This window comes from Curcuma longa, chromosome 21, assembly GCF_044706935.1.
Source record: "Curcuma longa cultivar G26 ecotype Majalengka, Jawa Barat chromosome 21, ITB_CL_G26_1.1, whole genome shotgun sequence".
Lineage (NCBI taxonomy): Eukaryota > Viridiplantae > Streptophyta > Magnoliopsida > Zingiberales > Zingiberaceae > Curcuma > Curcuma longa.
This window is the reverse complement of record NC_133881.1, coordinates 13,877,605-13,905,560: the sequence shown is the minus strand read 5'-3', so window position 1 is coordinate 13,905,560 and position 27,956 is coordinate 13,877,605. Positions and strand designations below refer to the sequence as shown.

Sequence of the window (27,956 nt, the reverse complement as noted above, 5' to 3'; positions counted from 1 at the left end):
GTAATAATTAATACTATTATAATTACAATCATAATATCATTAATAATAGTAAAGATTAATTTTTGAGGTGGACTTCAATTAGCTTCCTCTCCAATGAAAAACACAAAATTGCAATGTTCTTAATGCCTCCCCTCTCTCAATCTCTCTCTCTCTCGTGCCATATTGACACACAATTCTTTCTATTTTTGCAAGATCAAAACCTTCCCTCAACAACTTCCTCATAATTCACCACCCTGCAAACAGCTAATCCCTTCCTGAGGGATGATGCATGTTAAAAATCAGAGTCCAAGGGTACTTGAACTTAATATAAGCTCCTGCAGCTGATGCTCCTATGATCGATGCTCCTACGATCGATGCTTTGACCCCACGCACAACCAACTCGCATCAATTATCAAAAATTGATATTTGCATTTGCTTCATTAATTCTCATGATCAATAGAGATAGATGGACTCATCCATCCAACACATAAAACTTTTTTTTTTTGTTAATCTAGGTATCTAAATCCGACTAATTCTGAAAGTGAGTGACCTTCCCCTTGGTCCGCCCGAAAACACTAGACTACAACCCAGGATAGCCCCCACGTAGATCCATCTATGCTTCCCAACAACATCCTCCACCGAGTGCAAGTTTGCATTGATCAGGAAAACAAGAGCCCTCGAGCTCCTGTTGTTGCCGTCGTCTCCTTCTCCGCAACCGGTGTTGCGGTGGTCAAACAAGGCCAGGACAGCAAGTACTTGGTGAAGGAGGACAGCTGGGGACTGAGGAGGATAGTGAAGGTGGCCAATGGCAGAGCCAACTCAGGTGATTTACCCAAATTGATTCCAGAATGTGAGCTACACCTACGTAATGCCCCGGATTTTTCTTTCTTTTGTCCGTAAATCCAAGTTTTTTTTCTCTTCCGACATTGTTGGGCCCCCGGTCTATAGTCCGGGTAGCTTACAAAGTGACTCCGCCTGTGAAGGTGGCAGAATAGATGAAGAAGGTGGTGGATGTCCAAACTGTCGACTTGTTCTTCGACCTCTTCATCGATTTCTTTAGAATAGGAACTCCATTCCTCTTGATCTTTGTGTGTAAATCACAAGTTCTGGTCTTTCTTGTGGTTCCAACTTCATGTGTAATTTTGATCGAGCTATACATTATTACATAAAGCTAGAAGCTGTTTTCAGTTATCCTTGTGAAAACTATCAAAGGGCCAAGGACCTAACAAATAACAATTGCTTCCAAGACACATTTTCAGCAGTTCAGATGAAGAAATTTTTGGCATTAAGAATCATGGAACTTCTACAAATAAGAAAGACTGCTACTCGCGGAATTTTTTTACCTTCTTTCTCTTGTTCTATTCTCAACTGGACGGCAAATCCAATAATCAATCGAAAATACGTCGTCGTGAGGTAGCTGTTCTTTCTCGGTTTGTAGCACTTCCATACTGATCTCTAGCTCGAATGTATGTCGTAACTAATGCTCTTCAACTTGGTGGAGGCTATGACAATGTTTGCAAAGCCAGTGAACCAAAATAGATCAGTCGCTAAACATCGAGGAGAAAACATTTCATACACAAAAGGAGCAGCATCTTACATAGAGCAATCAAATGCCAATGGCGTCGAGAAGCTCAGAGTGCTGCGCGACGGACACTAAAGTGTTGGCGACAATGGCACCACTAGCTGCCACTGCTGGAACACCGATGCCTGGGAAAGTTGAATCGCCGCAACAAAATAGCTGCAGAATCGGCGTTGAATGGCCAGGGAAAGTCCTTTTCCTGCCTTATAGCTGGCCCATATGTTCCTCGGTTCCTCCTGAGAAACCTTCGATGAGTCAGTGGTGTTCCGACTAATTTTACACCACATTTCTCGCGGCTAAAGCCGGGACCAAGGACACGCTCAACTGCTCTCCACATCACCTGAAACATTTTTCCGGAAGTAACAAACCATGGAGCAGTTCTGCTTTCAAATAGAGATAAAAAAAAAAAGAACAGATTTCAACTTCGAAGAATTTAAGCTAAAGTGATGCATCATGGAAAAGGATAAGACTTCCTCATGGAGAATCCGTACCACCTTATGCATCCTGAGGGATAAACAATCTCACATAGAAAATAGGCAAACTCACAAAAAGAACGAAAACTAGGAACATAGTGAAACAAAGCAGTCCAAACCATTAAACTAGGTAGACATGAAAATAATCAAAACAAATGCTAGAGTGCCAGTAAATACGAGTACCTCTGATCTTTCTTCTTTTAGTTTTCGGTATACTATACTTCTACGATCGAGCCCTTCCCACAATCCAAAGGGTTCTGTTCCTGGAGTATAAGCATGCAAAACGTGCTTCCCAGGAGGTGCTAATCCCTTACCGTGTACACTCGGAATCGAAATTAATACAACATTCTGATCAGCATCTACACCCCTGCTCCAGTCATCAACAACTATGTGATGGATCCCTAAGTCTTCCGGTCAATTATCTCAAATGCTCATGGTTAGTCTACTTGAAGTGCAATGTTGAGTTTAGTTCAAGGGGATGGAGCAAGAGAAAGAATTTAGTTTAAGTGGCAAAGAAAAGAAATAAATAGCATTATTTTCCCTCTGACAATTCTCACACAACTTACTTCTAAGAACCTAAAAGAAGATAGTAATGTCACTTAAATTCTGTTTACTAAAGACTCAAAACTTCCCTTACCTCCACTTTCACCTGATTTGTGGGGAATAAAACAAAAGGGAGTACGTCAAGTTAAATTATTTTCTCTTTTATTTTTTCCTAAAAGTAAATGGGAGAAATTGACAAATTTCTTTCTTTTAGGTTTCATTACAATGCATGACAAGTTGATTTTACAGTAGTGTCGATTTTATAGGATAAATATTGACATGTTTGAATGAATGGAAGGAATTATTTTGCTTGTTTACAATTGACACAGTGATAGTCAATGAGGTTATTTATTATTTCATGTGGAATAAGGAGATATTGGCAATACCCTACAGCAAAATACTTAACAAACCCAAAATCTGGCTTTCCTCAATCATCATTCATAATTTTAGTTAGCTTTTTCTCTCGAAATAATCATTCTAGCTCCCTTATGAATAGTAATAATTGCAAAGACAATGTCTCTTGTAATGGCAGTGTAAATGTTTTTCTTATAGTCATTTGGAGAAAATTTTAAGTTTTATACAAAAGAATTATACACAGTGAAGCCATCAAGAAAGAGATCAACTGATTTTGATATATGGAAAGAGTTAATTCCTAATCATAAAGGAGATAGCAATTAAGGAGAGATGGATTAGAGAGCTGTTAGTTACCATCAGCTTACCTGTGCATCAAAGCCCGAATGGCCGTCGGGCGACGCGGATCGGGCGGGCGACGAGAATTCAGCGCATCTTGTTAAGAGTCCAGGCATCTTGTATCACCCTGCCCACGCTCTCACTCTCCTTGGCAACAAATTTTCGCAGATCCGCCCGCGTTCGTGTTCGCCATCCACCGCGGCATGGAGATCAACGACGGAGCGGAGTGGAGGACGGCGATCGATGAGACGTCGGATGGGGATCGGAGCGATCGGATTGGATTCTTCCAGGCTCCGGGAACAATCGGAATCGGGAGGATGATTCGGGGAGGGTGGGAGAAGGGGGGTTACGAGGGGGCGAAATGACACAGACGGCGCGGGGGCGTCTGTCGATGCGATCAGATCTCCTCCCTTTTTCTATTCCGCATTACTGGTATTTGCGGTAAATAGGCAGGGCGTAAATCCATGCCGGAAGGAGTAAATCGCAGTACGAGCTAGTGAGATTTAATATATGTTATGGGCTTCTCTGCAAAACATACCAGAAATGAACTCCCACAGACTGCTACTGGTCATCATCTAAAGAAAAAAAAAAGAGAGATAAATCTCAATCACTACGGAAGTTTCTCACCGACCATCAAGGTAAATTGGGAAGTGCATACGGCGGCCAATCCAGATGTCCGCATCCTTTGATTGCGTTCCCCATTTAGAGGAAAATTTCTGCAAATACGTCGTAGCTGGGGATCGAATCACGGGTCCCTAGGTCACAACTCGGATGTCCTACCGTTGCATCATTGCCCCGGGAACTACTGGTCATCATCTCACTACAGCAGCTTGGATTTGTACATTTAGGAATACCGAGTTTAAGAGATAAAATTTGATGTAAATTGAATATTTAAATGTCATTTAGGTGAGTAGTGGTATCATAGCATAGCATGTAGCATTATAAAGATCCCTTTTCTTATGAGACGAGGAGATGAAAACTGTACTCCCCCTATAGGAAAATGTTTACAAACTCATTGCAAATGAATTCAATCGTTAAAAGTTTATTGAGTGAGGGATATCTAAAACAAAAGTCTGTATTGATTTAATAAATAATATAATAAGGTGAAAATTCAAATAATACAATTTTATGTTACAGTATTTTTAAAATGGCCTTAATAAGTTTTTAAAATACCTTGAGATTTCATCAAAACTTTTCATTTTATAGTTAAAATATTTCCTCACCATTAACAAGTAATAATTTAGGTGGTCTTTTAAAAAGGTAAATTAGGTATTTTAAATCATAGATAGAAAACATTTTGAAAATTAAAATAGAAATTTTAAGGGATATTTTCAAATTAATAAGGATTAATATCGAGGCATTTGGAAAAGACATTCAATATAGGATGTAATTAAAAAAAAATTATGCCAATTTATCTTGGAGGATAGATAATAGAAGAAAAATACAACATTAGGGGCTTTTTTTTTAATAAGCCCAACGACAAGCTTGGATTGGTAAATTTTTTTTCTAAAATTTAAAATAAAAATAAAAATTTTAATAGATTCATGAGTTTAACTTAATCTATAACCAAACTTAAATTTTTAAAAAAAAATTCTATATATATTTTTTATTTTTTAGTGGACTCGAACTTAACTCACTTAATCCCACAATCTAAACATAAAAATTTTAAATTTTTATATATTTTTAATAAGTTCATAAATTGACTCGCCTAACTTACAACTCATCTTGAGTTGAAAATTTCCGCCAAAATGATGAACCAACCTGCCTTACCATATGATCGATCAATCCACTCCGTTATGAATTGACCGGCGTGACCGCACTAACTACAAACTCATTGTTGGATTCCTATAGGTAGGCGATGGAAGGGCATTGCTCACGCTTAGGAGGAAAGGAAATTTTGACCTATTCCATTTTGGATGATCAAAATCAATTGGATAAAAATCAACGGATGAAAAAACAAGTCCTTCGAAGTAAACAAGTCCGCCCATCAGTCTTTCGAAGTAAACAAGTCCTCGAAATAACGTCGCCGATACATTGAAGCAGATTGTGGCGGAGGAAGGATCTCGAGGGCTGGCACGAGGGGTTGGAAGGACTAGGGTTCTTCACAGTGCATGCTTTTTTCAGCGTTGGGACACTTCGCGTTCGAAGGTTCACCATCTTGCGCCAGTATGTGCAGCGTCGCCATGAAATGGGATGTTCTTCATCTGCTTGAGGTGAAATTTTGCAGCTGCAACGAAAATTACTGTAGATCCCTAATTGTTCACTATGCAATACCCAAACACACGTCTTCTGCATGAGGTGACATTTTGCTGTATCGATTATCGTTTCAAGGAAAAATTATGTGTTTGATTCATGAAAAGAAATTGATCATGAATTATACAGCTTTCCCATGGATGAAATGGAATACTCTTTCTTAGTCTCATTATAGACTAAAGCAATGAGGATAATTGATGAACAATAAAAGAGGACATCTTATTCACATCAAATCTAAATGGATTACTGCCAAATAAAAATAATGAAGCTAACTATCTTGCACATATTTCACATCAAACAGATCAAGAGAAGCAATGAGCAACAGCTACATATGTTAAACATCGATGACAAAATCAAATCAATCTCATTAATGGATGAAAGGCAACTGTCAATGTTAAAACAATAAAATTTCAAAATCGATAGCAAGTAACCTGTAAAAGACTCATGATTGATCTATCTACGCTTTCTCTCTAATCGAACAAACTGATGTAGGAAAAACGATGAGCCTCCGAAACTATTCCGGTGATACAAATTATCAATTCTTGATCCGATCGAAATATAGTGGAAGCGATTATATAATTTCACAAATTATTAATCAACACATGAATATAAATCAATGCCGGAAGGAATGAAGAATTTAAATTTACAAAAAGAAAATATTTTATAGAAAACTAACCTCTTTGTAGTTTTTCTTCTTTCTTAAATTCTGGGTGCGTAGAAGCCACAGCCTTCCAGTACGATTCTTCTATTCACGGTAGTGTGTGGGCACTCCAAAATACAAATCTCAGAAATCAATTATTTTTCTCTCACTCTTTCTCTCTATCCTTGTTTCAACTCATGAAAACATATATAGGGAGAGAGTGACTATGGAAAACAAGGAAAGATCCTTTATTAAAAGAACGATCAATCAAAGATTTTTCTTCTTCCTTTTTCATTTTATTTTACCGATTTATTTCAAGGATTTCCAAAATCCTTTTTCCCTTTTTTTTTGTTTCCACGGTAAAATCAAAATCAAAAGATCTTTATTTGCCTTTTATAATATTTAATACATTTCAAATGTATTAAAAATATTATTAATATCCTTTTTGGATATTAGGATAATGATCCAAAAATTATAATTATCTCATAACTATAATTTTAATTAAATCTCATATTTAATTTATTTCCAAGCCCTTGAAATTATGGAAACAAATTTTCATTTTCACATTTGATTTCTAATTGCATTTTTAGTCCGTCATTAATAAAGAAGGCGTAATGGAGACCATGGACCTATAATAAGAAGCTCCAATAAATTGGATAAATAATTAAACTCTTTAATTAATTTATTCAATTTATTAATTCCATTATTACTCCACTAAAAATATGGAATTGTACTCTTCTTTATTATAGAATATCTTACTCTATAAAAAGAGTCGTCCATTGATATAATCATTACATACGAATTAATCCTCCATAGACAATTCATAATTGGAGCTAGAAAATTTTCCGTTTACCTCTCCAATTATTTTTAAACCTCATTTACCATTAATCCACTAGTGAGTGGTTCAATTTATAATTCCATTATAAATCGATTGGGTCCAACACTCAGTTCCAGAATTAACAAATGAGGGAATTATCTTTCTGCTTCCCGCAAGAATGAATGGATTCCATATCTGTAAATTTATATTCCTAGCCATTCATTTCAAATGTAAATCTAAAATGCAAGTGTTGAGAATGCGTAATTGCAAACTTTAAACAAGCAAATTAAGAATTACATAGAAATAAATAGGAGTTTATAATTACTTAAGGATTACGATCTATCCATATATGATCATCTTTATGATTTAATTTGAATTTCATAGTATAACAGAATTTATTATGAAATTTCTAATTAAATCGATCCAAATCTTATATAATCTCATTATATATAAATGCCCCCAGCTAGATGTCTCCACATCGACGGTCCGGATAAGACAGTCACATTCAAAATGTTCATGGGCCGCATTACTGATGTTTTAATTAAAGATCTCATACTTTAATTAATTTCATCACAGACTTAATTTAAATTTATTATCCATAATTTAATCCTCTTCTATATATAACTCTTATATATACTAAATTATGGTTACATCCAATAAACTAAGGATTTTGCTATGATATTTAAAACAAAATATGTTCAATGATAAATGTCGCTTTTATTAAAAAAAATATAATCCAATTACAATACTTTGCACTATTCCCATTCCCAACAATAGAAACCCATGTCCTCGTCACTCTCTTCCTCGTCACTCTCTTCCTTGGGTTCCTCCTGCAAATCATAAACAATGAACATGGTAACAAGAATTCAAAGTCTAGGTGATCTTGATTTGACAGTGTACGCACACAGAGAATAGCAAAGTTCGCACCTTTTTCTCCTCAGCTGCAGGAGCGGCGGAAGGCGGAGCACCACCAGCCGCAGCAGGGGCGGGAGAGATCGCAAACGGTGCAGCACCTCCGCCTGGAATAGAATCCAAAAATTAGGGGGGAAAGAGCTTCCAAAACTAGAATTCCTTTGTAGAAAAATGGCGTATCTAACGAAAAGGGTAAGGGAGGCAACAATAGGGTACCCGATCCCAAACTCAAGATGAGATCGTCCACGTTCCTCTTCTCGAGGAGCTTGGCGAAGAGAGACACCCAGAAGGAGTCGATGGTCAAATTGGCAGCCTTCACCAGGGTTGAAATCTTCTCCGACTGATCGTAAACAAACAAAGGAATCAATCAGATTGCACAGAGCATCAAAACAAAATTGTAACTTTCTGAAAGAAAATGGTAGATTTCTGGAGTGTGACTAACTGTGATCGGAATTCCATCGTCGTGCAAGACGAGAGCGGCGTAGGTGCAGGCGAGCTCACCGAGCGAAGCCATCCCGAGGTAAGATCGAAACCTTGCCTCTAATCCCAATCAGAAACAGAAGAATCAATCAATAACAACAAATAGCTTGTAATAAAAGGAAGGATGAAGAACGAGGAAGACGTAGACATACACAGTCGGCGCGTCGAACCGTCGAGCAGCCAGGCTACAAGGAGGATCGAGGGTTCATATAAAATGAACTAGGGTTCAAACTGACGTGACGATCTGGTGCGATTTTACATATTTAACCTTTATTTTTTCCAATCCTCTTGCTCCATGATATGGCAGTCCTTAAAAAAGAAGAGCAATAAAAAAAATCAGAATTAAAGATAAAGATTTTAAAAATTCACGTGCATAAATTATATTTTAAATTTATTTGATATACAACAATTTTTTATATTTTTATTTTAAATTTGATAAAGAAATCAAAAAGGCATATTTTTATTTATTCATCCATTCTCTTTTAAAATTTATCACAATAACATTCTATCCATAATTTAATTTTCAAAATAATTTTTATATTTCACCTTAGAATAGTTTTATAGAAAGCATCACCATCATCTTAAAGTTACTTTATAAAAACATTAAATATTACTAACAATTAATAAAAACAATTAAAATAAAGACAAAAAATCTCGTCTTCTTTTTTGTGTTTATTAAGGAAAAAAGTTTTTAAAAATAAACAAAAGACAACAAATAGTCTTTCCTTTTCAACATAATGAAATTATATATTTATAATTAATATTTCGTACATGGCATTTAATCCTATAAATATTTTGAAAATGTCATTAGTTAAAATTATATTCCTAAAAATCATTATTATTGGTTTTTAGATGAATATACACAATTTTCTAAGAAAAAAAGAGGTCAACTTAAAATTTTGTTTTACTAGAATATTTTTTTAATTAACATAAACACTTTTATGCTAATATAAACATCAAATTCTATGCTAATTGCACTTTTAATTAACATAATTCACTTAAAATTCATTTTAAAACTAAATGCACAAGTTACTGTTTCATAAAAATTCACAAAGAATGAAGTAAATATCCCAACAAACCAAACAATGAATGAGATAAGCAATTACCTTGAACAGTCTGTTTAACTAGAACTCTTCTATAGAACAATCTCATCTAACAAGTTCACATATCATAAGGAATATGAATATAAAAGCTTGTGAATGAGCCATGACTGCAAGAACAGTAACCCCACTTGATGATGCTATTTCTTTCTCTCTTTTTTTCAATAAAAAAAAATTGATACTGCTCAGTGACTTCTCTCCAATATAGTGATGCAAGTTCATGCGATGCTTCATTTCCAGATTTTGACAAAAATTTCTTACTACCATTTTGTTGCTTACAAGAATGTGGCATTCAAGTTCTGATGCACCACACTTGGGAGATGGAGCTTGTTTCAACTTCTAAACTCCCAGCAAAAAACTTCACTTTTGTGGTTGTAGTTTTCCGATCGAGTGCAAGTACACAGAGACAGAAACAACCCTAAAAGGAAACAATCAATGAACTTCAATGTGTGCACCAAGAATAAATGTCGGCGTTGTGCAGTAAAGGGCAATTTAGAATACTTAGTTGATTCTTGATATAATCAGTTTGCCAATCAGAGGTAGATGAATACTTACGTGGAGCCGAGAAAGAAGGCAAGCGACAGATGGAAGCTAAAAAGGAACACTGACACAATGGCCGTTAAAAGCATTGCAACTGAAGTGGAATATACCTGCACATGTTCAGTTTAGACAACTCCAACATTTGCTTTGGAACGCTAACTACTACATTTTATAGGACTGAAAGGTGAGGTGGTTTTACCTTCACGATGTTATCGGCATATTTCATAACCATCGAAACTGCAATACCACTGCAAAGAAAACACCAGAATTCAGTGCAAAAAAAAAAGTAAATATTAGATAACTAAACTTCATTGTGTCAACCTGAGTGCGTGGTTCAGAATCATACAAACTGTAATGAAGGAATAGCCATGAAAGAATCCTCTGTCACAGAAAATAAAAGCAAATTGCCCAATCAAGTTAGAGTCAGTTTTAGTGGGATAATTAGATGATGGCCTTGAGGAAATGGAAATAAAAGGTCTGTATTACTTGTTCATAACTTCATTGAAGTCTTGGACGCAAATTGCAATTAGGTTAAAAATCATCCCAAATATGTATAACCAAAAATTCTGCACATTGATATTTCTTGAAGGGCGTTTCTTGATGATAGCCTGCAAGTTGAAAAGAGATAATTCTTGTTGCTTAACAGAAGTAATAGATCTTGTTTACTGCAGACACTGTCCTAAATTTTTGCCTGAGGGATTAAATTTGGTGTTCCATCATGGAGCCCATACCAAAAGATAGCCATAATCCAAAGGTTCACAATTATTTAGGGTCATACTCTACATAGTCCAATTTATCAGACATTGGGTCATACTCTACATAGTCCAATTTATCATACATAGAATGTACCTCTGTGTACACCCCAGCAAAGCCACTTAGAAGAGCCATGACCTGGAAAGCAAATTTCATAGGTTGAAATCGTACCAAAGAGTCAAAAGCAATGATTAAAGGGGAAAGGTAGTCCACATAGATTGATTAGTTTTAAGACTCACAATGGCCATGAGCCAACCCTGAAAAGGAGTTTGAAGAACCCGGTCAGAACTGCATGAAAGACAGCATTAAAATACAAATTGGAACAAACAAGACAAAAGGAAATATGAACAGTGGTTGAGTTTACTTGGAGTTCAATTGAGCTGTTGTGCATCCTGCACATAACAAAATAAAAGCTGCCCACTGAATTTCACTTAACCTGAAACAAAGAATTACCATAATCAAGAAGTACCAATCATTAAGCTTTTCATACATAATTATGCTTGATTGTGAAGATGGGCAATAATATGATTGTTGCGTTCTCCAATTTCATGCACCGCTACACGACTTGAACCAAAGGATTATAATCACAAAGGATTAGGTGGAACATGGAAATTTTATGTCCTAGTTTGTTGATGCATTTTAAAATACTGATCTAGTGGAGTTAGAATATCCTTCACCTTAGACATTTTTAAGCAGCAAATGGTTCACAACTGAATGTGGAAAACAGAATACCTCATGAATTGAAGAACCACAAAGCACTACTGTTCCAGGATCCATATTTCCAGTCTAATTACCACCCAGACTCAAACTCACAATAGATAATTTACAGAACCCAGAAAAGAAGATAATACTGGAAACATTGGCTTCAATGTATTGAACACAATTATTAAAAGATTACTGGAATTTTGATGAAATATTTACACAATAACCTTTTCCTGTCTTGAGTTCAATCATCATAGTTACAGGAAACTTGAACAGATACAGAAATAAACAACTAGCTGAACAAGGAACAACATAAACATTGGCGTTATAATTTTGCCCCGCTAGTTGCCTCACCCCCTCATGCAGTGGGCTACTGGGCCAGGACAAAGCCCCCCGTGATTTACTTCCCTTCCAGATCGCTTGGGGCAATACTGGAAGGGCCCTCGAGGTGAGGGTATCACCTTTTGCCACAATTGGCATTGTAATTTTTCTCATGACACATGAAATAAATTTTGTAGCTCTTGCAATTAATATTTCATGAAGGGGCTTTCAATCCCACATGATCAGCGTCAATGTTCATAAATGACTTCATCAATACTCTATGTTTACAAGAAATTTTCATACAGAAACTATTATAAAACTTAAGGTTTTCAAGCAAATGAAAAGATACACATTGATGGAGATAACAACAGTCATTTACTGAGTATGAAAATGTCAGTGGGTAACTAAGTGGATGTCTTAAAGATCATCATCTAGAAACTTTTAAAAAGCAATGTTGGAAGAGATTGGTCAAGAAAATAAAATTGAATGTATTTGCAAAATAAAATCCATGATGAACCATAACTGGAAGAATATACTATTTTAGTTGTTTGTCAAAATGAAGAAGATAAACTTTTAAGGGAGATGATTACATGGTATCTTTTACCAAATATATGTCTTACTTCTTCTTCAAAATGATGCGGTACAAAACACCAGTGCTGATGATATTCAGGTTCTTCAATATCTGGTAAGCAGGAGCATCCACATATGCAAAGATGTAATACTGTTTTCACAAAATATCATTAGATCTTTATATTCTGATGCAAAATTCTACTAAGAGACAAAAACCTGGGTACCTGCAGTAAATTTTTAACAAGGTATAGTATTGCAGGGATTGGATAAACACTGACTTCATCAAAAGTTGTAGCTAACCTAGCATCATGAGATCAATAGAAACAATTAGTTGGACAAGAAATACAATCACATTGATGAATTCAAAATATATATGAAAATGAATTCCATTTAAGGCATTTTTGAAACAAAAGAAGCATTGGAGGATTCTAAATCTAAATTTTTTAAAATCAATTAAAAACATCAAACTAAAATTTCGTCCAAGCTGCTACAAACCCTTCTGGGTAACAACTTAAAGTTCTACAAGCCAACATACAAAAACAAGGAAAATATATGTACTTAGTGCTCCTTCAGACATTCAAATGTCAATGTATTAGTATAAAAAAAGTCCATATTCATGATGTGGCTTACTTATTGTCAGCTGTAACCCCTTCACTTTTCCAGATTCTAACCAGTGCTACAAGTGAGAAGACACATTTTAAAGCCTCCACCTATCATGCATAAGGAAAATGCAACGTGTTTGTTATATTGCTACACCGTAGCACATTGTTACGCCATATAGAACTTTGATTTTGTCATATATTATAACAAATTCTACTATCGTATTACATGCCAATCAAATGTCCCATTACTTGATTGTGCAATTAAAAATGGATTCACAGTTTACACTCACTGAGAAATTGGCTGTTGTTACACTGTAATCATACTTTCCAGCTCGTTTAGACCACACAATGAGTATTGCTTGAGAGCTGGTAAGCAACGTCAATGCAAGCGTGACAACTGACCTGAGGAAAGACAACAAAATTAGAGCTTTGCACAACAAAACTACAGAAGATAATGTTCATATTCTATAAGTAAAATCATAGCATGCAATATTATTAACTTGATATTATTTTCATGAAATAAAAAAATCAATGCATTACTTTAGCTTCCAATTAGGTTTCTTGATAGAGACAGCTCCAGAGTTGAGCACATTATCAACTGTATTGCATAAAATCACAGTTAATTACGTCACATAATGAGGAAACTGATATAATTATATGAAACCAATGTTTCAGGATTCTATCTAGGAGTTAAAGTGCATACTTCCGGAGAAAGGCTTCCCATATTGACTCTCCAGATCGGTATGAGGTTTACCATCATCATCATCCTGTAAATTTATAAAATCACATAGGCCAGTAAATTCAAGGAAAATCCATTAGAAAAACCATCGAAATTTAATAAACAAAATCAAGAGAGAATCACTATTTAATGAGAGCAAATACGAAAAGCCCAAAAAGCTTGCGTTTTGTGCACGCGAAATCTAGGAACCAACCAGAGCATTTCGGATCCAATAACATCTTATACACAGAAAAGCAGACAAACACCCCAAGTAGCAATCTTATACATAAAATCAAGGACACGTTCGATTCCAATGAAACCCTACCTTGTTTTTTTTTTTCTGTTATTTTGTAGGGTGCCAAGAGATCTAAAGCAATCGATGGCAAATTAACTTACCCAAATGCAATTGAGGGGAGAGGACACGTTACCTGGTCCTTGATTCTTCTATACTCCATTGCGGAGCAAAGATTGAGCGCCGCGAGGCGATCCGGCGCTCTCTGTTTGGTTCGTGATGGATCTGTCGTTCTCTCTCACGCTCACTCACCGCGCTTGCGCTCCCCAAACACCGGCTATGGGTAACGGGAGGATAACGCACCGTTTGAGGATTTATCATATTAACCCCATAGTTTGAGAAATATCATTTCAAGCCTTTTCGTACGAAAAATATGATAAATATTAATCTAACTGGGATTCATGAATTTATGAATTATTTATAAACAGTCAAATATATAAACAATATATATATATATATAAATTAATTTAGTGAATCGATGATTAAATTAGATTATAAAGACAACCATATAAGAGCATTTACAACGCTCCGTTAACGGAGTGTTAATAACATTCTTAGGTGTTAATGAACAATGTGGAGGGTCAGCTCCACATGTGGCAGTGAGGTGCATCAGCCTCTAACTGATCCACTCCACATGCATTTTTTTTATTTTTTTATTTTTTTATTTTATATTAGGGTGTTATTAACGAGTGAGCATTGCGGGTGCTTTAACTAATGAAAGAGAATATTTGACAAAGATTATTAGTAAAAAAACACTAATGAATATCTCCAGCCTACATACTGTTCTCTAAATTTAGTCCTCATAGATAAGTTCTTTCATTTCTGTCCTCTCTAGAAAAAGATTATATTACATCATATCAAACTCTGATTTCTTATTCAGACCATTTAACTGCATAAATAGAAGGAATATATGGTAGCTAATTCCTTGATTGTGTACATATGCAAGCTACAAGTGAAATTGTTTAAACATGAAGACATTTCGTTGGTCTTACAGAGTTCAAAAACCTAAGATTTGCTGTGATCTTTGAGTACCCATCCTTTGACAGCATATCCAAGCCTAATAAATTGGCTAGTGTGGTAGGTGATCTCCTGAAAATATTAAATTTTGCATTAGAATCCAAAACAAGCGTCCAACTTTATCTTATACAGGTAAAGTTGGCTAGTGTTGTAGGTGATCGAAGGAGGAGAAGGCGAGACGAAATCGGAGCCTAAGGTAGCGTTTGGTTTCAGAGACAGGGACACAAATACAGAGACATAGTAGAAATTTTTGTCTCTATCCCCGTTTGATTTTGAGAGACAGATACAGAAATAGGATTTCTGTCTCCGTCTTTGTCTCCATTTCTGTCCACTGTAAAAATGGGGACACTGAAACGGAGACGGAGACAAAAACTACCCATCTCCGCTTCCGGCACCGTCGCGCCGCCGTCCGATCACCGCCGACCACCAGGCCGAGTGCGTTGGACGCGCAACTCGCCGGTGCTCCGGCCGACGTCGGATTCCGGTCAGATTGTGGCGGAAATCCAGCCGGAATCCGACCAAAAACAGAGCCCTGCGCACCCAGCCACTGTTGGCCGGAATTCGACCGGATTCCGGTCGGATTTCGACCGAATCGGGGTCGGAGTCCGACCGCGATCGACGCGCCCGGCGCCGGCGCGTCGACCGCGGCCGAACTCCGACCCCGATTCGGCCAGAATCCGACTGAATTCCGACCAAAATCGGCCAACAGTGTCCCTGTCTCTGTATTACCAAACACGATACAGAGACCATTGTAAATGCGTCCCTGTCTCTAATGTATTTCTGTATTTCTGTCTCTGTATTTCTGTCTACTGTAAACCAAACGCAGCCTAAGAAACGAACCGAGAGCAGGGAGCCAATAGATTCAATTAGTTGCAATTATATTCCATTTTTAAAGAAAAGAGAAAACGAATTGCAATTATTAATCTAAATTCATATACCGGGATAATCATACTGCATATTAACTAGAAAATTACAATTCAGAATATAATGGCAGTGACACTAACACAAGAGATTAAGCAAACAAGCATCCAGTTCAAGAAACCTGTCTCTAACTCCCCAGAATCCGACGTTGAAGACACAAATTGCTCGACGGGAGGTAACCTCAGGCAAGCGCCTTGCGCAGCTCGGTTTCCCCGTGTGCGAAATGGCACCGGTCGCCGAAAGTGCAAGACCCTTTCGCAAAGTTGTCGCACATTTTGGTTTTGAAGTTGCTTCCTGGCCCAGTCGGTCCTGCAGGAGCTGGATTCCTCGGTGGCAATTTAGCGCTAGCAGAGATGTTGACGATTAGCTCCCTTACCATTGCGCTAGCATCGTTAATTTGATCAAACGTTCCTTCCATCTCGATGTTTTTCAGGTTCGCATCTGATTCGTGGTCCCGTATTGATAACTTTGCGCCTGTCGAACGGCGTATCTGCTTCGTGTTGACCCCGCCCTTCCCGATGATGGCGCCGGCCAGGGATGCATCCACACTGATCTTTGCAGTGGCCGAGGCTCCAAAACTAGAGGCAGGATCTACACCAGGAGGTGCCAGATCAAATCGAGGCCCCATCCTTCCACCCAGAGGCAGTGGCGCTGCAATTGAAGCCTCATTGGACGGTAGCACCGGCTTGCCAAGCTCCTGCTCGCTGTGGGCAAAATGACATCTCTCCCCGAATTTGCAGCCTTCAGGGGTGTTGTATTTGTTGCACATACGGGTCTTCACAAGCGGTGCGGACAAGCCGTTGTGGAAAGGTGGAAGGGCGACCGAGGTCCTTGCAGGGGGTGTCATTACGGGGTTGCCAAGGTTTGTCATCTGTTGCACGGCCTGAAGGCCGCCAGGGAAATAATGCAGAAAATGGCAACCCTCTCCGTATGGGCAACCAGCAGTGCTGTAAAGTAGAGCATTTCACAGATCAAGGAGAAGCTTGTATATTTATAAAATTAAACTATTGTAAAAGAACAAAGCAAGTGGTTCAAAGTAGTTCCCCAAGTAAATGAACTCCAAGAAAGGTTCCAAAAATCTTGAAAAGCTTCTTTACCTAAGAATATTCACTATATACCAGGTAATTGGTTTCACTAATGCTAACTTTTAATGTATAAGTTAGCATCCAATGAAAGAAGCAAAAAACTGGAAACTAGAAAACAACTTAGCCCTTGCATAAAAGGAAAAAAAACAACATGCCAGCCAGGTTGCTTATATGTTTTGCTGGTATTCAGAAAACAAAACCACAGCACAACCAAACCATTTTCCCATATTTTCCATAGTACCAATGCAATTGAATAATTTATTGGAGAAAACATTATGTTTATTTTTGCATATATATGCAAAATGCTTTTTTCATCCAACTCTTAATTGTTCTATAGTTTAACTGAAGTAACCACTTAAATGGGAAAAGAAACCAAGAAGATACCAATACCTAATTGTTTTTTATTTCATTGGCTTTAATTGCTTGAAGGGATGGAAATTATTGCAACTTAGATTTGCATTTTATGCCACTGGTCATTACAGAGAATCTGTCACTACCAAATCAGGGAACAGTATCTTTATTTTCTGAGGCCTAACAAACAATTAAACATAGATGGGTAGGGGGCAGCGCTTCACTGCTTACTAAAGATAACACTACTATGAACTAGCAAGTGCTTCTAGTTGTTCCTATTCAGAGCACTGTAATATAGAGTAGCTAATGTAACCTCTGCATGCAAAGGCAAACCACTCATAATAACTGCAGTGAGATGAATGGTCGTGTATTCCTATATTGTTGATCATAATGATACCAATTCTTTTCAAGCATAATCAAATAGAAGAATAGGATATGGTGGAATCTCTTAACATTACAAATTTGCAACATCAGCATAAAAATCTAAAGTGAAAGCTATATGAATCAATTTCTAATTATTTGCATGAAGGTTTAACAATTTTTCAAATCACATCTATGTGCACCAGATTCACCTGGCATAATTGAGCAATTTTTTGCTAGGTCTAGTCAGGAATGCAATAGCACTAGTTATACTTCAAAAAACTAAGATCAGAACTAGCATATATCATTAGAAAAGCAGGGGAAATCAAAATTACTATTTTTTTATACTTTATCCGTAGTGAATACAAGACACATAGAGTGACTTGTCCCACCAAGATTCTTATCTCCATCAGGTGGTCATAACTTCATTGTGGTAGATAATAGCAAATTTTCAAAATGTTGCCATTACTCGACTGCTAATGAAAAAATAAAGCATGAACTTAACATTCTTAATGTTTTAAATAGTTAATATTCAGTTCTTTTACACAATATATAAATTTAACAAACAACCAAACACTCTTAAAAACAATGTCACACTATTGTCATCTGTTTAGAAAAATCTACTCCATGGATACTAAAACTACTCCAGTAAAAGCAATAATGGAGAATATATATTGACATGTTTAAAGCAAAGATCAAGTTCACGTTGCTTTGGAATTTAGATGACCAAAGGATTCTTCCGATTACCAATTTATTTTATTCAGTACCATTAACGTACTTAGAGAACATAAACCTGTATCACAATCTTAAAATGACTGATGTATCACAATTTAGATGACCAAAGAATTTTATTTTAATTGCAATAGAAAGTTGCAATAAAAAATTGTTACATGGTGTTGATTTTAGATAAGTTAAGATTAGAACCTGAAAAACTTGGTGCATGGCTTCGATTTGCCTCCTAAACCAGGTTGAAAAGAGTCCATTTCTGTATAAAATTGATTGTGTCCTCGGTTAAGTCCTGACCATTTACTAGTCTTGATGGTTCAAATATTTATTCAATGGATTAACATACGATTAGGAACATAAACTAGTAAACAAAATTTTAAAGACAGGAAAGGCTGAAATACTATAACAATCTCAGTGAAAAGAAAATATAATAGATTTAGAGTTATTCAATATGAATGCAAATTTTACTACTGCTGTCTACCCCTAACTCACATCATTTGTATAAATTAGTTCATTAATGCCACATTAATTGGGTATCTCGTGGTTATTGTGAACTTAAAGTACGAAAGAGTACAGTGATATTATATTTTAAATAGTAACGTTCCACAAAACCCATGATTCATGAGCCAAACTTTATGATCCCTCAAGATTTAGATATTCTACACAAAACTTAACTTCAAAGACCAAATTTATCTTTGCATCCAAAAACAAGGGGAAATGTAAACATTCAAGTTAATGCAAGTATTTCTCGTGCCTGTTCTCCTATAGGAACTGAAGAAGCAACAGAGAGAAACGAATTTAAGTTAAGGAATCATCTTTATGAATAAAACCACTTTTAAAATTCCTATATTCCAAAATACACGCGCATCAAAAATGAAAGAACAAGTTTCAATGAGAACATCAGCCAAAAATAATGCTAGTAACAGGAATTGCCTCGTTCATGTCAGCTATTGCAAATAAGGCATTGCTAAAAGAAGCATAAGATGGACAGGGAAAATTCGCTATTTCTACGACAAAGATGAACAATAAGAAAGAACAGCAAATACAATCATGGAAGCATAAAAATAATTCCTTTATGATGAAATCAAGCAAGATAAAAGGAAAGGTAACGTCCAACTCAGTACCATGTCGCCGTTTCGAATAATCATTCACTCTAACCACGACGAAGAGTGGGGAAAAAAAGAGGCCGCAAAAAAAAAAAGACCGTTCACCTTTATTCCGCTTCGATCCAACTCCATTTCCATTGGCGGTATCTGGCCTCCATCTCTTGCGAGAGGCATCCATGGCGAGAGTGGGTGGATCCGGAACACGAAGAGGTAGCGGGGAAAGGCGAAAGGAACGAGGGACTCTTCTCAGGGCAAAAGCAGAGGAAGAGCGACAGAGAGAAGAATCGGCCGAAACCCTAGCTAGGGTTTGTCTGACACCGCAGCTGTCGAGCCTCTGAGAACGCGTAAGGAGATAAAGAGAAGGAGAGGCGTGGAAGTGGAAGTGGAGGACAGCGAGGCACGGACGAGAGATATTTATAGCTAAAGTTGAATATTCGGTTAAACGGAATCGAATTAATATGAACTAAATTTTTTTAACTAATCAAAATATCCAATCAATTAAATTTTTAAATAAAAAATTAAATAAATTAAATCGATAAAATATTTGATTAATTCAATTTTAAATCAAAATAATTAAATTTTTTTAATATTATAAAACAATTATCAATTAATTAAAATTTTATAAATTTACTTATTTAAAAATTGAAAAATTATTTTTTTACTTTAATTAATTTAGTTTATTCGATTTAATCGAATAAGAAATTTTAAAATCGAAATCGAATCTAATTAATTAAATTTTTTTAAAAAATAATTTAAATTTTAAAATAATCAAATTAAAATTTTAAATTCGATCAATTTAATTAATTTATTCTATTTAATTGAATTTTAACTTACCCCTATTTGTTACGGAGCTTCATATTTGAATCGATTCAGATTTTGAGGCATTAAATTCCGCACCGCATTGCACCGAACATCACGTGGACTCACGTTCGAAATAATACTTTAAATGGAAGGAAAATGAGGTATGACTAGTTAATGGGCCAGACTCGAAAAAGCATGTCAATTCTAGTTCAAGCTCAAATCAACAAGAGCCCAATTCAATGGGCCCTAGGCCCATTTAGTGACCAATTCTGAAGCACTGGCCGTCTGAAGTTCCCATATAAATAAGAAAATCAAATAAAAGTTTTTTTATTTTTTAATTAAAATTTAAGATCGCAAACTAAAAAATATCTAATTTTAGGGAGCCAATTTCGATCCACGTAATTCCTGCCATGGCATCAGGCATGACGATGATGACGATGACATCATGCTTGACGTGGTGAAGTTTGTTATCATCCTCGTCAACTATTACTTATTTGGATCACTCCGTTCGCTGCCAGCCGCGTCGCGTTCTCCAGCGGACGGCGCAATCGAGTCCGAGAAAGTTCGATCTTGAGGAATCTGTGTACAACGACATGGCATCGGCGGCGGCGGCGGCGACGGGAGAGGGGAGATCGGAGTTTGGAAGGCAAGGTGGTGATGGTCACCGGCGCTTCTTCCGGCATCGGCTGGGAGATCTGCCTCGACCTCGCCTACGGCGGGTGCAAGATCATCGCCGCCGCGAGGAGACTCCAGCGCCTCCGTTCCCTCTGCGACGAAATCAACGCCAGCGGAGGCAGATCCTCCGCGGGAACCGGGAGTGTGCGCGCGGTGGCCGTCGAGCTCGACGTCGGCGGCGGCAGCGCCGCCATCGAGGCGGCGGTGAAAGCATCGTGGGAGGCCTTCGGCCACGTCGACGTCCTGGTGAACAACGCCGGCGTCAGGGGTCAGTAACTTTTTATGGAACCTTTCCCAAATACTCCTTAAAATCTTACTATTGAATCTTTTCTTTTCAAATTCGCGTTCATAATTTTTTTTCTGTGTTTTTAATAAATTAAAAATGTTAATTTTTTTTAAAGGTGGTGTTTACTCGTCGCTAGAGTGGACTGAATCCGACTGGAATAGCAACATGAACACGAACCTCACCGGCTTGTGGCTTGTCACCAAGCACCTCTGCACCCGAATGCGCGTCGCCGGCCGGCGGGGGTCGGTCATCAACATCTCCTCCATCGCCGGGCTGCAACGCGGCCAACTCCCTGGCTCTCTCGCCTACTCCGTCGCCAAAACCGCTGTCAATTCCCTCACTAGAGTAACTAACAGATCGAACTAACCGGCACACTTCAGTATTAGAGACACTATTTCATTGTCTATTTTCCTTTTTAGGTGATGGCACTGGAGTTGGGAGTTTACGGGATTAGGGTGAACTCAATAAGCCCAGGGATCTTCAAGTCTGAGATAACTAGGCAGTTGATGGAGAAGGAATGGCTCAGGAAGGTGGCAGAGAAGACGGTGCCGCTGAGGACATACGGCACCGTGAACCCGGCGGTGACTTCAGCTATCCGCTACCTGATCGGCGATGCATCAGAGTATGTGACCGGGAATGTATTCGTGGTGGACGCCGGGGCCACCCTTCCCGGCATCCCCATCTTCTCCTCCCTATGATGTAATACTAAAAATACAATAAGAGAAGTTGCATCATACAAGTGCCTTGTTGCATCTACAACAGGACAGGACATATCTGAAATCGTTGCAACAACATTTATTGCCACTATTTTGAACTGGAAATTGAAGGAAATGGAATGAACTCAGACTGTATCATTTCTATGGAGTGACCAGAGATCCATTTGGATCTTGAACAATTTGTTGCTGAAGAGCAGCATTGGCAGGAAACAATCCGCATTGTGATGTTTGCGCCATCAGTTGATCCAACAGCACCAAAGCCGCCATCGCTTCCACCATCGGAACCGCTGTAAGATCGAAGATCATATTCAGATGTGATGGCCAAAGATCATTTATATCATTCAGGGTAAAAAAATTTTAAGAATGAGAATCATTCATGATAAAATTCCTTTAGTAAATCTCAAAAAGACTTGCATGTTAAGAACTCAGTCTCTTCCAAAGCAATTTTTTTTCTATATAAAATCTAAGTATAAATTCATTATCTCTAAGCCTTGTTAATTCGATTCCAAACAAGAGGCAAAGATTGGGGTAGAACTAAGACCAACCTCTAGGCACAACACAAGGGTCATGGCGCCCTCTTGCGATAAGCTCAGTTTCATGTCGATCTCTTGTTACTGTTTGCTGCTTTTTCTGTTTAATGAATAATTGCCAATAAGGATCATGACAGAATTGAGAAACACATAATATGGAAATTAGAAGGATTTCAATAATTGACTATGAATCCAAAATGGTAATAGAAAAAAGATTTTTTGCCAAAATATAATAAATAGTAATTGTTGAACCCTTCCTGCATGGAAAATATTAGTTTCGCCATTCTTCCCAGTTAGCATCATCGATTAAATCATCTTCTATTTTGACTGATGTTAAAGGGAAATATGGTACATAATGTAGCTTACCGCAATAGTAGAAGTTGGTTTAAAAGCTATTCTCATGTACATGGTTTCTCCATTTGATATTCCTCCCTGTACAGTGGAATCATTATCATTAAACCTTAATTCTTCTAATAGCAATTTTCATATGAACAAAATGAGTAACAAAGATTAAAGGATAAACCTGTACACCCCCAGATCGGTTTGTTCGTGTCCGCATATTGCCATGCTCATCCATGTAGAACTCATCATTATGTTCACTTCCAGTCAAGAAAGTGCCTAAAAATAGTTCGATCACAATTACAGAAAGAAAAATGTAGACAATAATGAATATTCTGAACAATTTATAAAATATACGAAGAACCTCAACTACACTACTTCAGGTTAACAGATACTGACCTGCAAAACCACTGCCAATTTCAAATCCCTTCGTTGCAGGGAGAGACAACATAGCTTTTGCCAAATCAGCTTCCAATTTATCAAAGACCGGGCATCCAAGCCCCTGAGACAATGGAAGAAATGCAATTGAAAATGTTCAGTAAAAAGTAGTTTTTCATATAGTCCACACCATGCAGACTGTTATAAACGATTGCGGAGAAGAATCTATATAAATAATAGCAAAGAATCTGGACAAAGTGAAATAATTACTCGTGGAACATTTCGAGCAATGCAAGTCACTATGCCTCCAACAGAGTCTCCCTTAACTCGCACTTCATCGATGGCTTCAATCATCTTTTGAGCATATTCTGGATCCGGGCATCTCACTATGTTACTCTCAATCTGGTAAGTTATGAGCCTAATAAGATCAAGTTTCCATAATAAAATGGAAAAGTAATTAGAAGAATTGAGCAATCACAGACTTGATCAAGGGTCACTGTCTCATTATCAACAACACCTTCAGGAAGCACAACTTTATGAACTTGAGAAACATACGCCAAAATCTGAAAAGATATAGAAGATTTGGAGTTAAGCAGATATACAACTAAAGCCAATGACCCAGCACTAAATGAAACTCGAAGATTCTAGTTAACTTAAATCAACTAAATGTTGAAGCATGAATATTTGATTATTTGAATATTGCTATATGCTGAATAACAGAGGAACTATGTGATAGACAACAACGATACAAAAGATAAGACAACCTATGTGACTCTGTTGCTAAAATATTTTTAAAAAATTAGAGAAAAGGCTCTACATTAGAACTTTTAAACCAAAAATTAGTCGAACCAAATCAACAGTTATGCATAGACAAGATAGTTACAATGTGCATCTCCAATTCGATATCAAGTTCAATAAGCATGGCATTAGAGGATTGTGGGAGAATTTCCTTTTGGGGCCAGAGGAATTATGGGTGTATTTATGGTTAATCTAATGGAAACAGAAAACACCATATCAAAAATTTATATTACAACATTGTCAAAATAAAACAACGAATAAACCCACCTCAGTTCCTGCATACATCTTAAGAATCTTCTTTGCAATAGCTCCTGCAGCAACCCTACCAATAGTCTCTCTTGCTGATGATCTGCCACCTCCCTGTAATTCCACAAGGACAAAACAACAGCATGAATTTTTGGATAATATTTTCAGGATTATGATGTGAAAAATAATAATAAACTTCACTCTAAGATAAAACATAATGGAAATAAAAGGGATTATCAGAAACCTGTATCGCTCTCAAACCATATTTGAAGTCATATGTTGCATCGGCATGAGAAGGCCTATATGCTAGTGACATTTCACTATAATCCTGCAAAAGGGCAGACGTTAGCATCAACACGGCTAGACCATCAGAAAATTAACATTTAACACGCGTAATAAACTCATAGCACATTAGAAGGCTCATCAAGAAATAAATATATTGAAAATTTAGGCATTTGTCATAGTTTCGTTGTTAATAGAGACTACATGCCACTCACATGTCCTCTTTGATCTGTATTTGGGACAGATACACAAATTGAAGTCCCAGTTGTCATTCCTGCAACAAAAGTTTGCATCAACAAACAAGATCACTATTGAGAGGAAGGATTTGCTATATGACAGCAAATATGAAATAGATATGGAACAAGAGAAAATGTGCCCCACCATCATATATTCCTGAGAGAATACGACAAGTGTCAGTTTCTTTTCTCGGAGTGGTTATTCTGCTCTGACCTGGTCTCCTACAGAATAAACCGTAAATGTTAAGACTAAATCAAATATCCACACAAATGAATTAATGAATAGATTGGATGCATATGAAGCAAAAACCTTCTATCAAGTTCAAATTGCAAATCCTCCTCGGAGATGGGAATCCTTGGGGGGCATCCACTAATAACACAACCAACACCTCCTCCATGAGACTCGCCATAGGTTGAAACTTCAAAGTGCTTTCCAAATTTATCTCCGCCAGCTCGTACCTCTGATTCTCAGGATATGGAAAATTCAAACATAAAGCAAATCATGCATACAAACGTGCACATAGTAGCCCATTTTGATAATGGGAAACAATAAATCTTCTAAGATTATGTAATATAAAACCAAAATATGCATCATAAGGATTTCGATAATACAGTTTAAGTACGTCTAATCAGTATAAGTAATGCTAAAATGTAGAACACAATGTTATACTAATGTAAATAGGAAAAAAAATCAAAAGGTGGAAAAGAAATACACTGTAGTAAAAACAACGTTGAAGTTGCAATGCAAAATGTGTGAATTCTAATAAAAGAAAAATAATCAGGCATAGAAACAGAAATGATTTTTGGAGAAATATTCCCCAATGAGATTAGCGACCAACATGAATATGAAGGCCCTACTGCCAAGCAATGAGTTCATCCTTGAATTATTCGTGGGCAAAAACTAAGTCACATCACAGTCAACAGCCTAATTTTATGTTTCCTTTCGAATACACCTACACTATTAGTTGTAGTAAACTATCATGGTATTGCATCTCCTGCATGTTCTTATCTGTAATATGCGAGCTAACATGCAGACTTACATACAGTTTCAGCATGACAATGAAGGGTCAGGGTCAGTACTATCCGAATGCTACGCATACCAATTTCACCTTTTATTAAAATGAAAAAAAAAGGATAAATCTACTACAATTCACTATTGAGTTTGAGAAAAGGAGAGAACGGATCTCTATTGCTCCCCTATATTTTGGAAGGCTTCCTCTACGTTTTCCATCTACAAAAAGGAAGGATCACGCGATCGGAGAGCGCAAGGTCGCATGTTTCTCTCCAAGTGACGTTAGAGAAGCGGAAGAAGGTTGCAAGGACTCACCGAGCCTCTTGTGAGGGAGGTAACTCCGGCGGCGAATGGAAATTTGGGTGGCGGAGGAGGAGGAGAAAGGGCGGTGGAGGCCGGAGACCTGTCGGAGGCCGATGCCGCAAACGCCGTCGGCGCGCCTTAACCCGACGAAGTACTCCGAGGAAGCCATCGCTCGATCGATCGCTTCTCGCGGTAGCTCTGAATCAGATCGGGGATATGAACTAGGGATTTATTGACGGGAAGAAGACCCACCTACCGCCTCCCACCAACCGCATTATCTACCCCGCTAAAATGGGGAAATATTTAAAATAAAAATAAAAAACAATGAATGACTAAATATTTTATAAATTTGATCGAATCAATAATAATTTTCTCAGGAAAAAAATAAAAGACGTCTCTTGTTTTCGTTATTATCGAAAATAAATTCCATAATAAAAAAATAGCAAAATGGTACTCTATTTATGTTATTCAATCAAAAAAACTTATTCTAGTCTATTAAAATTAAAATAAAATTATTTTAATTAAGTTATATTAAATAATTTTAATTAATGCTAGGCTAATTCGACTAATGTTAAAATAATTTTAATCAACATTAAAACATTTTTTATTAAATATATTTATCAATCTTTTAAATTTCTAAAAAGGTGACATAATTTGCCAAGAGCGATTTCCTTTGTGCATTAAACTGCGTCAGTAGATAGGGGATTAAATTCTGCATTTAACAGGTTTCTTTGCAAATTAAAACTAATATGATGTTGTGAAGAGAAGGAACCATATTACTAACGTATATTTTAGTAAAAGGTAGAATTCATCACTTTAACAGTCTTACATAATCAACTTTATGACCATCTGTGAGGAGATAAATCGAAAAGCTACAACTAACTATAATGGAAAGGTATTATCTCAGTTTCATCGAGATTCGATTCTTGTCCACTTCAGCAAATCTGTCCCGTTACAACCAATTCAACTATGCCCCGAGGGTAAATATATCTTCCAAACATGGATAATCAATAAGGGACAAGGATATCTATAATAGAATCACGCTAATACGAAAAGATTCAGATCCATACACTCGCTTAGGTTGAGATTTATCTGTCTTTGATCATCCCCTCAGCAATGGAAATGTCAAATTATATCATTGACTTCATCGAACAGATATATAGTCCTCTAAGTCCTCTGTGTGCAAGGTGACTTCATGAATCTTTCTCTCTTAATCAGTTTAAATTATTTAACAAGACAGACAAATCCATTCTAAATTGACAACTCTAGTTATCCTTTATCTTAACTTATCTTGTATCTTTTTAATGGAAGCTATCCCATTTATTTAATATTTATTTGATAACTCTTAATAATTGACTTTGAATAACCTTCTATTATTTATTTGATAACTCTACTACTGTTAAAAAGGGAGAGAAGATGAATTTCATTTAAAATATAACTTCTTGATTTTTAACTAATTTCCACTGAAATAACCTTCGCATTATATCTTTTAATATTAAAGTCAATTCTATAAATTATCTGTGCCACAGCGAATTAATAATAAATAAATCTAACATTCTAAGAACTTTGTTACGGAGCTTCTTCGAATTATTAATAAATAATCTAATATTATAGGAACTTTGTTGCGGAGATCGTATTAGTTACAAATTAATGAGGTAGTTATAAATAAAACCTCGCATTCACTATAAGAAAATAGAGTTTCAGAAATAAAAAATTATGTCTCTGAAAATTATTCCTATATTTTTCATCTATATATTAGATTATAAGAAATGATCACATATTTTAAATAAATCACAAATATTTAAAATAAATTATCTATCCTTA

At 36.7% G+C, this 27,956-nt stretch overlaps 4 protein-coding genes and 2 pseudogenes across 4 annotated transcripts; 1 reads left to right on the top strand and 5 right to left on the bottom strand.

The window, feature by feature from the left end:
- Positions 1-1,248: 1,248 nt before the first annotated feature.
- Positions 1,249-3,380, bottom strand: LOC141815232 (prolycopene isomerase, chloroplastic-like; annotated as a pseudogene).
- A 4,330-nt stretch (positions 3,381-7,710) lies between these two features.
- LOC141815533 (large ribosomal subunit protein P1-like) lies at positions 7,711-8,551 on the bottom strand. Its single transcript, XM_074703482.1, has 5 exons — positions 8,519-8,551; positions 8,329-8,426; positions 8,103-8,226; positions 7,902-7,993; positions 7,711-7,804 (listed from the first exon to the last, which is right to left on the bottom strand). Exons 2-5 carry the CDS (start codon positions 8,398-8,400, stop codon positions 7,730-7,732), a joined length of 363 nt encoding a protein of 120 aa, XP_074559583.1. The 5' UTR covers positions 8,401-8,426; positions 8,519-8,551; the 3' UTR covers positions 7,711-7,729.
- A 981-nt stretch (positions 8,552-9,532) lies between these two features.
- LOC141815001 (CMP-sialic acid transporter 2-like) lies at positions 9,533-14,240 on the bottom strand. Its single transcript, XM_074702959.1, has 15 exons — positions 14,101-14,240; positions 13,658-13,721; positions 13,495-13,552; positions 13,245-13,356; positions 12,983-13,062; positions 12,577-12,652; positions 12,403-12,503; positions 11,124-11,195; positions 10,999-11,047; positions 10,856-10,897; positions 10,493-10,614; positions 10,328-10,387; positions 10,206-10,254; positions 10,022-10,116; positions 9,533-9,884 (listed from the first exon to the last, which is right to left on the bottom strand). The coding sequence occupies exons 1-15, from the start codon at positions 14,125-14,127 to the stop codon at positions 9,827-9,829; spliced, it is 1,065 nt and encodes a 354-aa protein (XP_074559060.1). The 5' UTR covers positions 14,128-14,240; the 3' UTR covers positions 9,533-9,826.
- A 1,680-nt stretch (positions 14,241-15,920) lies between these two features.
- LOC141815330 (zinc finger CCCH domain-containing protein 14-like) lies at positions 15,921-19,895 on the bottom strand. The gene is made up of 3 exons (XM_074703271.1): positions 19,636-19,895; positions 18,623-18,683; positions 15,921-16,849 (listed from the first exon to the last, which is right to left on the bottom strand). Exons 1-3 carry the CDS (start codon positions 19,706-19,708, stop codon positions 16,084-16,086), a joined length of 900 nt encoding a protein of 299 aa, XP_074559372.1. The 5' UTR covers positions 19,709-19,895; the 3' UTR covers positions 15,921-16,083.
- A 969-nt stretch (positions 19,896-20,864) lies between these two features.
- On the top strand, positions 20,865-21,999 carry LOC141814471 (uncharacterized; annotated as a pseudogene).
- Positions 22,000-22,018: 19 nt separating this feature from the next.
- Positions 22,019-26,375, bottom strand: LOC141814470 (chorismate synthase 1, chloroplastic-like). The gene is made up of 13 exons (XM_074702432.1): positions 26,145-26,375; positions 25,128-25,278; positions 24,963-25,039; positions 24,797-24,855; positions 24,544-24,627; positions 24,321-24,413; positions 23,738-23,818; positions 23,526-23,657; positions 23,277-23,379; positions 23,062-23,156; positions 22,905-22,970; positions 22,554-22,638; positions 22,019-22,295 (listed from the first exon to the last, which is right to left on the bottom strand). Exons 1-13 carry the CDS (start codon positions 26,299-26,301, stop codon positions 22,150-22,152), a joined length of 1,329 nt encoding a protein of 442 aa, XP_074558533.1. The 5' UTR covers positions 26,302-26,375; the 3' UTR covers positions 22,019-22,149.
- Positions 26,376-27,956: the final 1,581 nt, after the last annotated feature.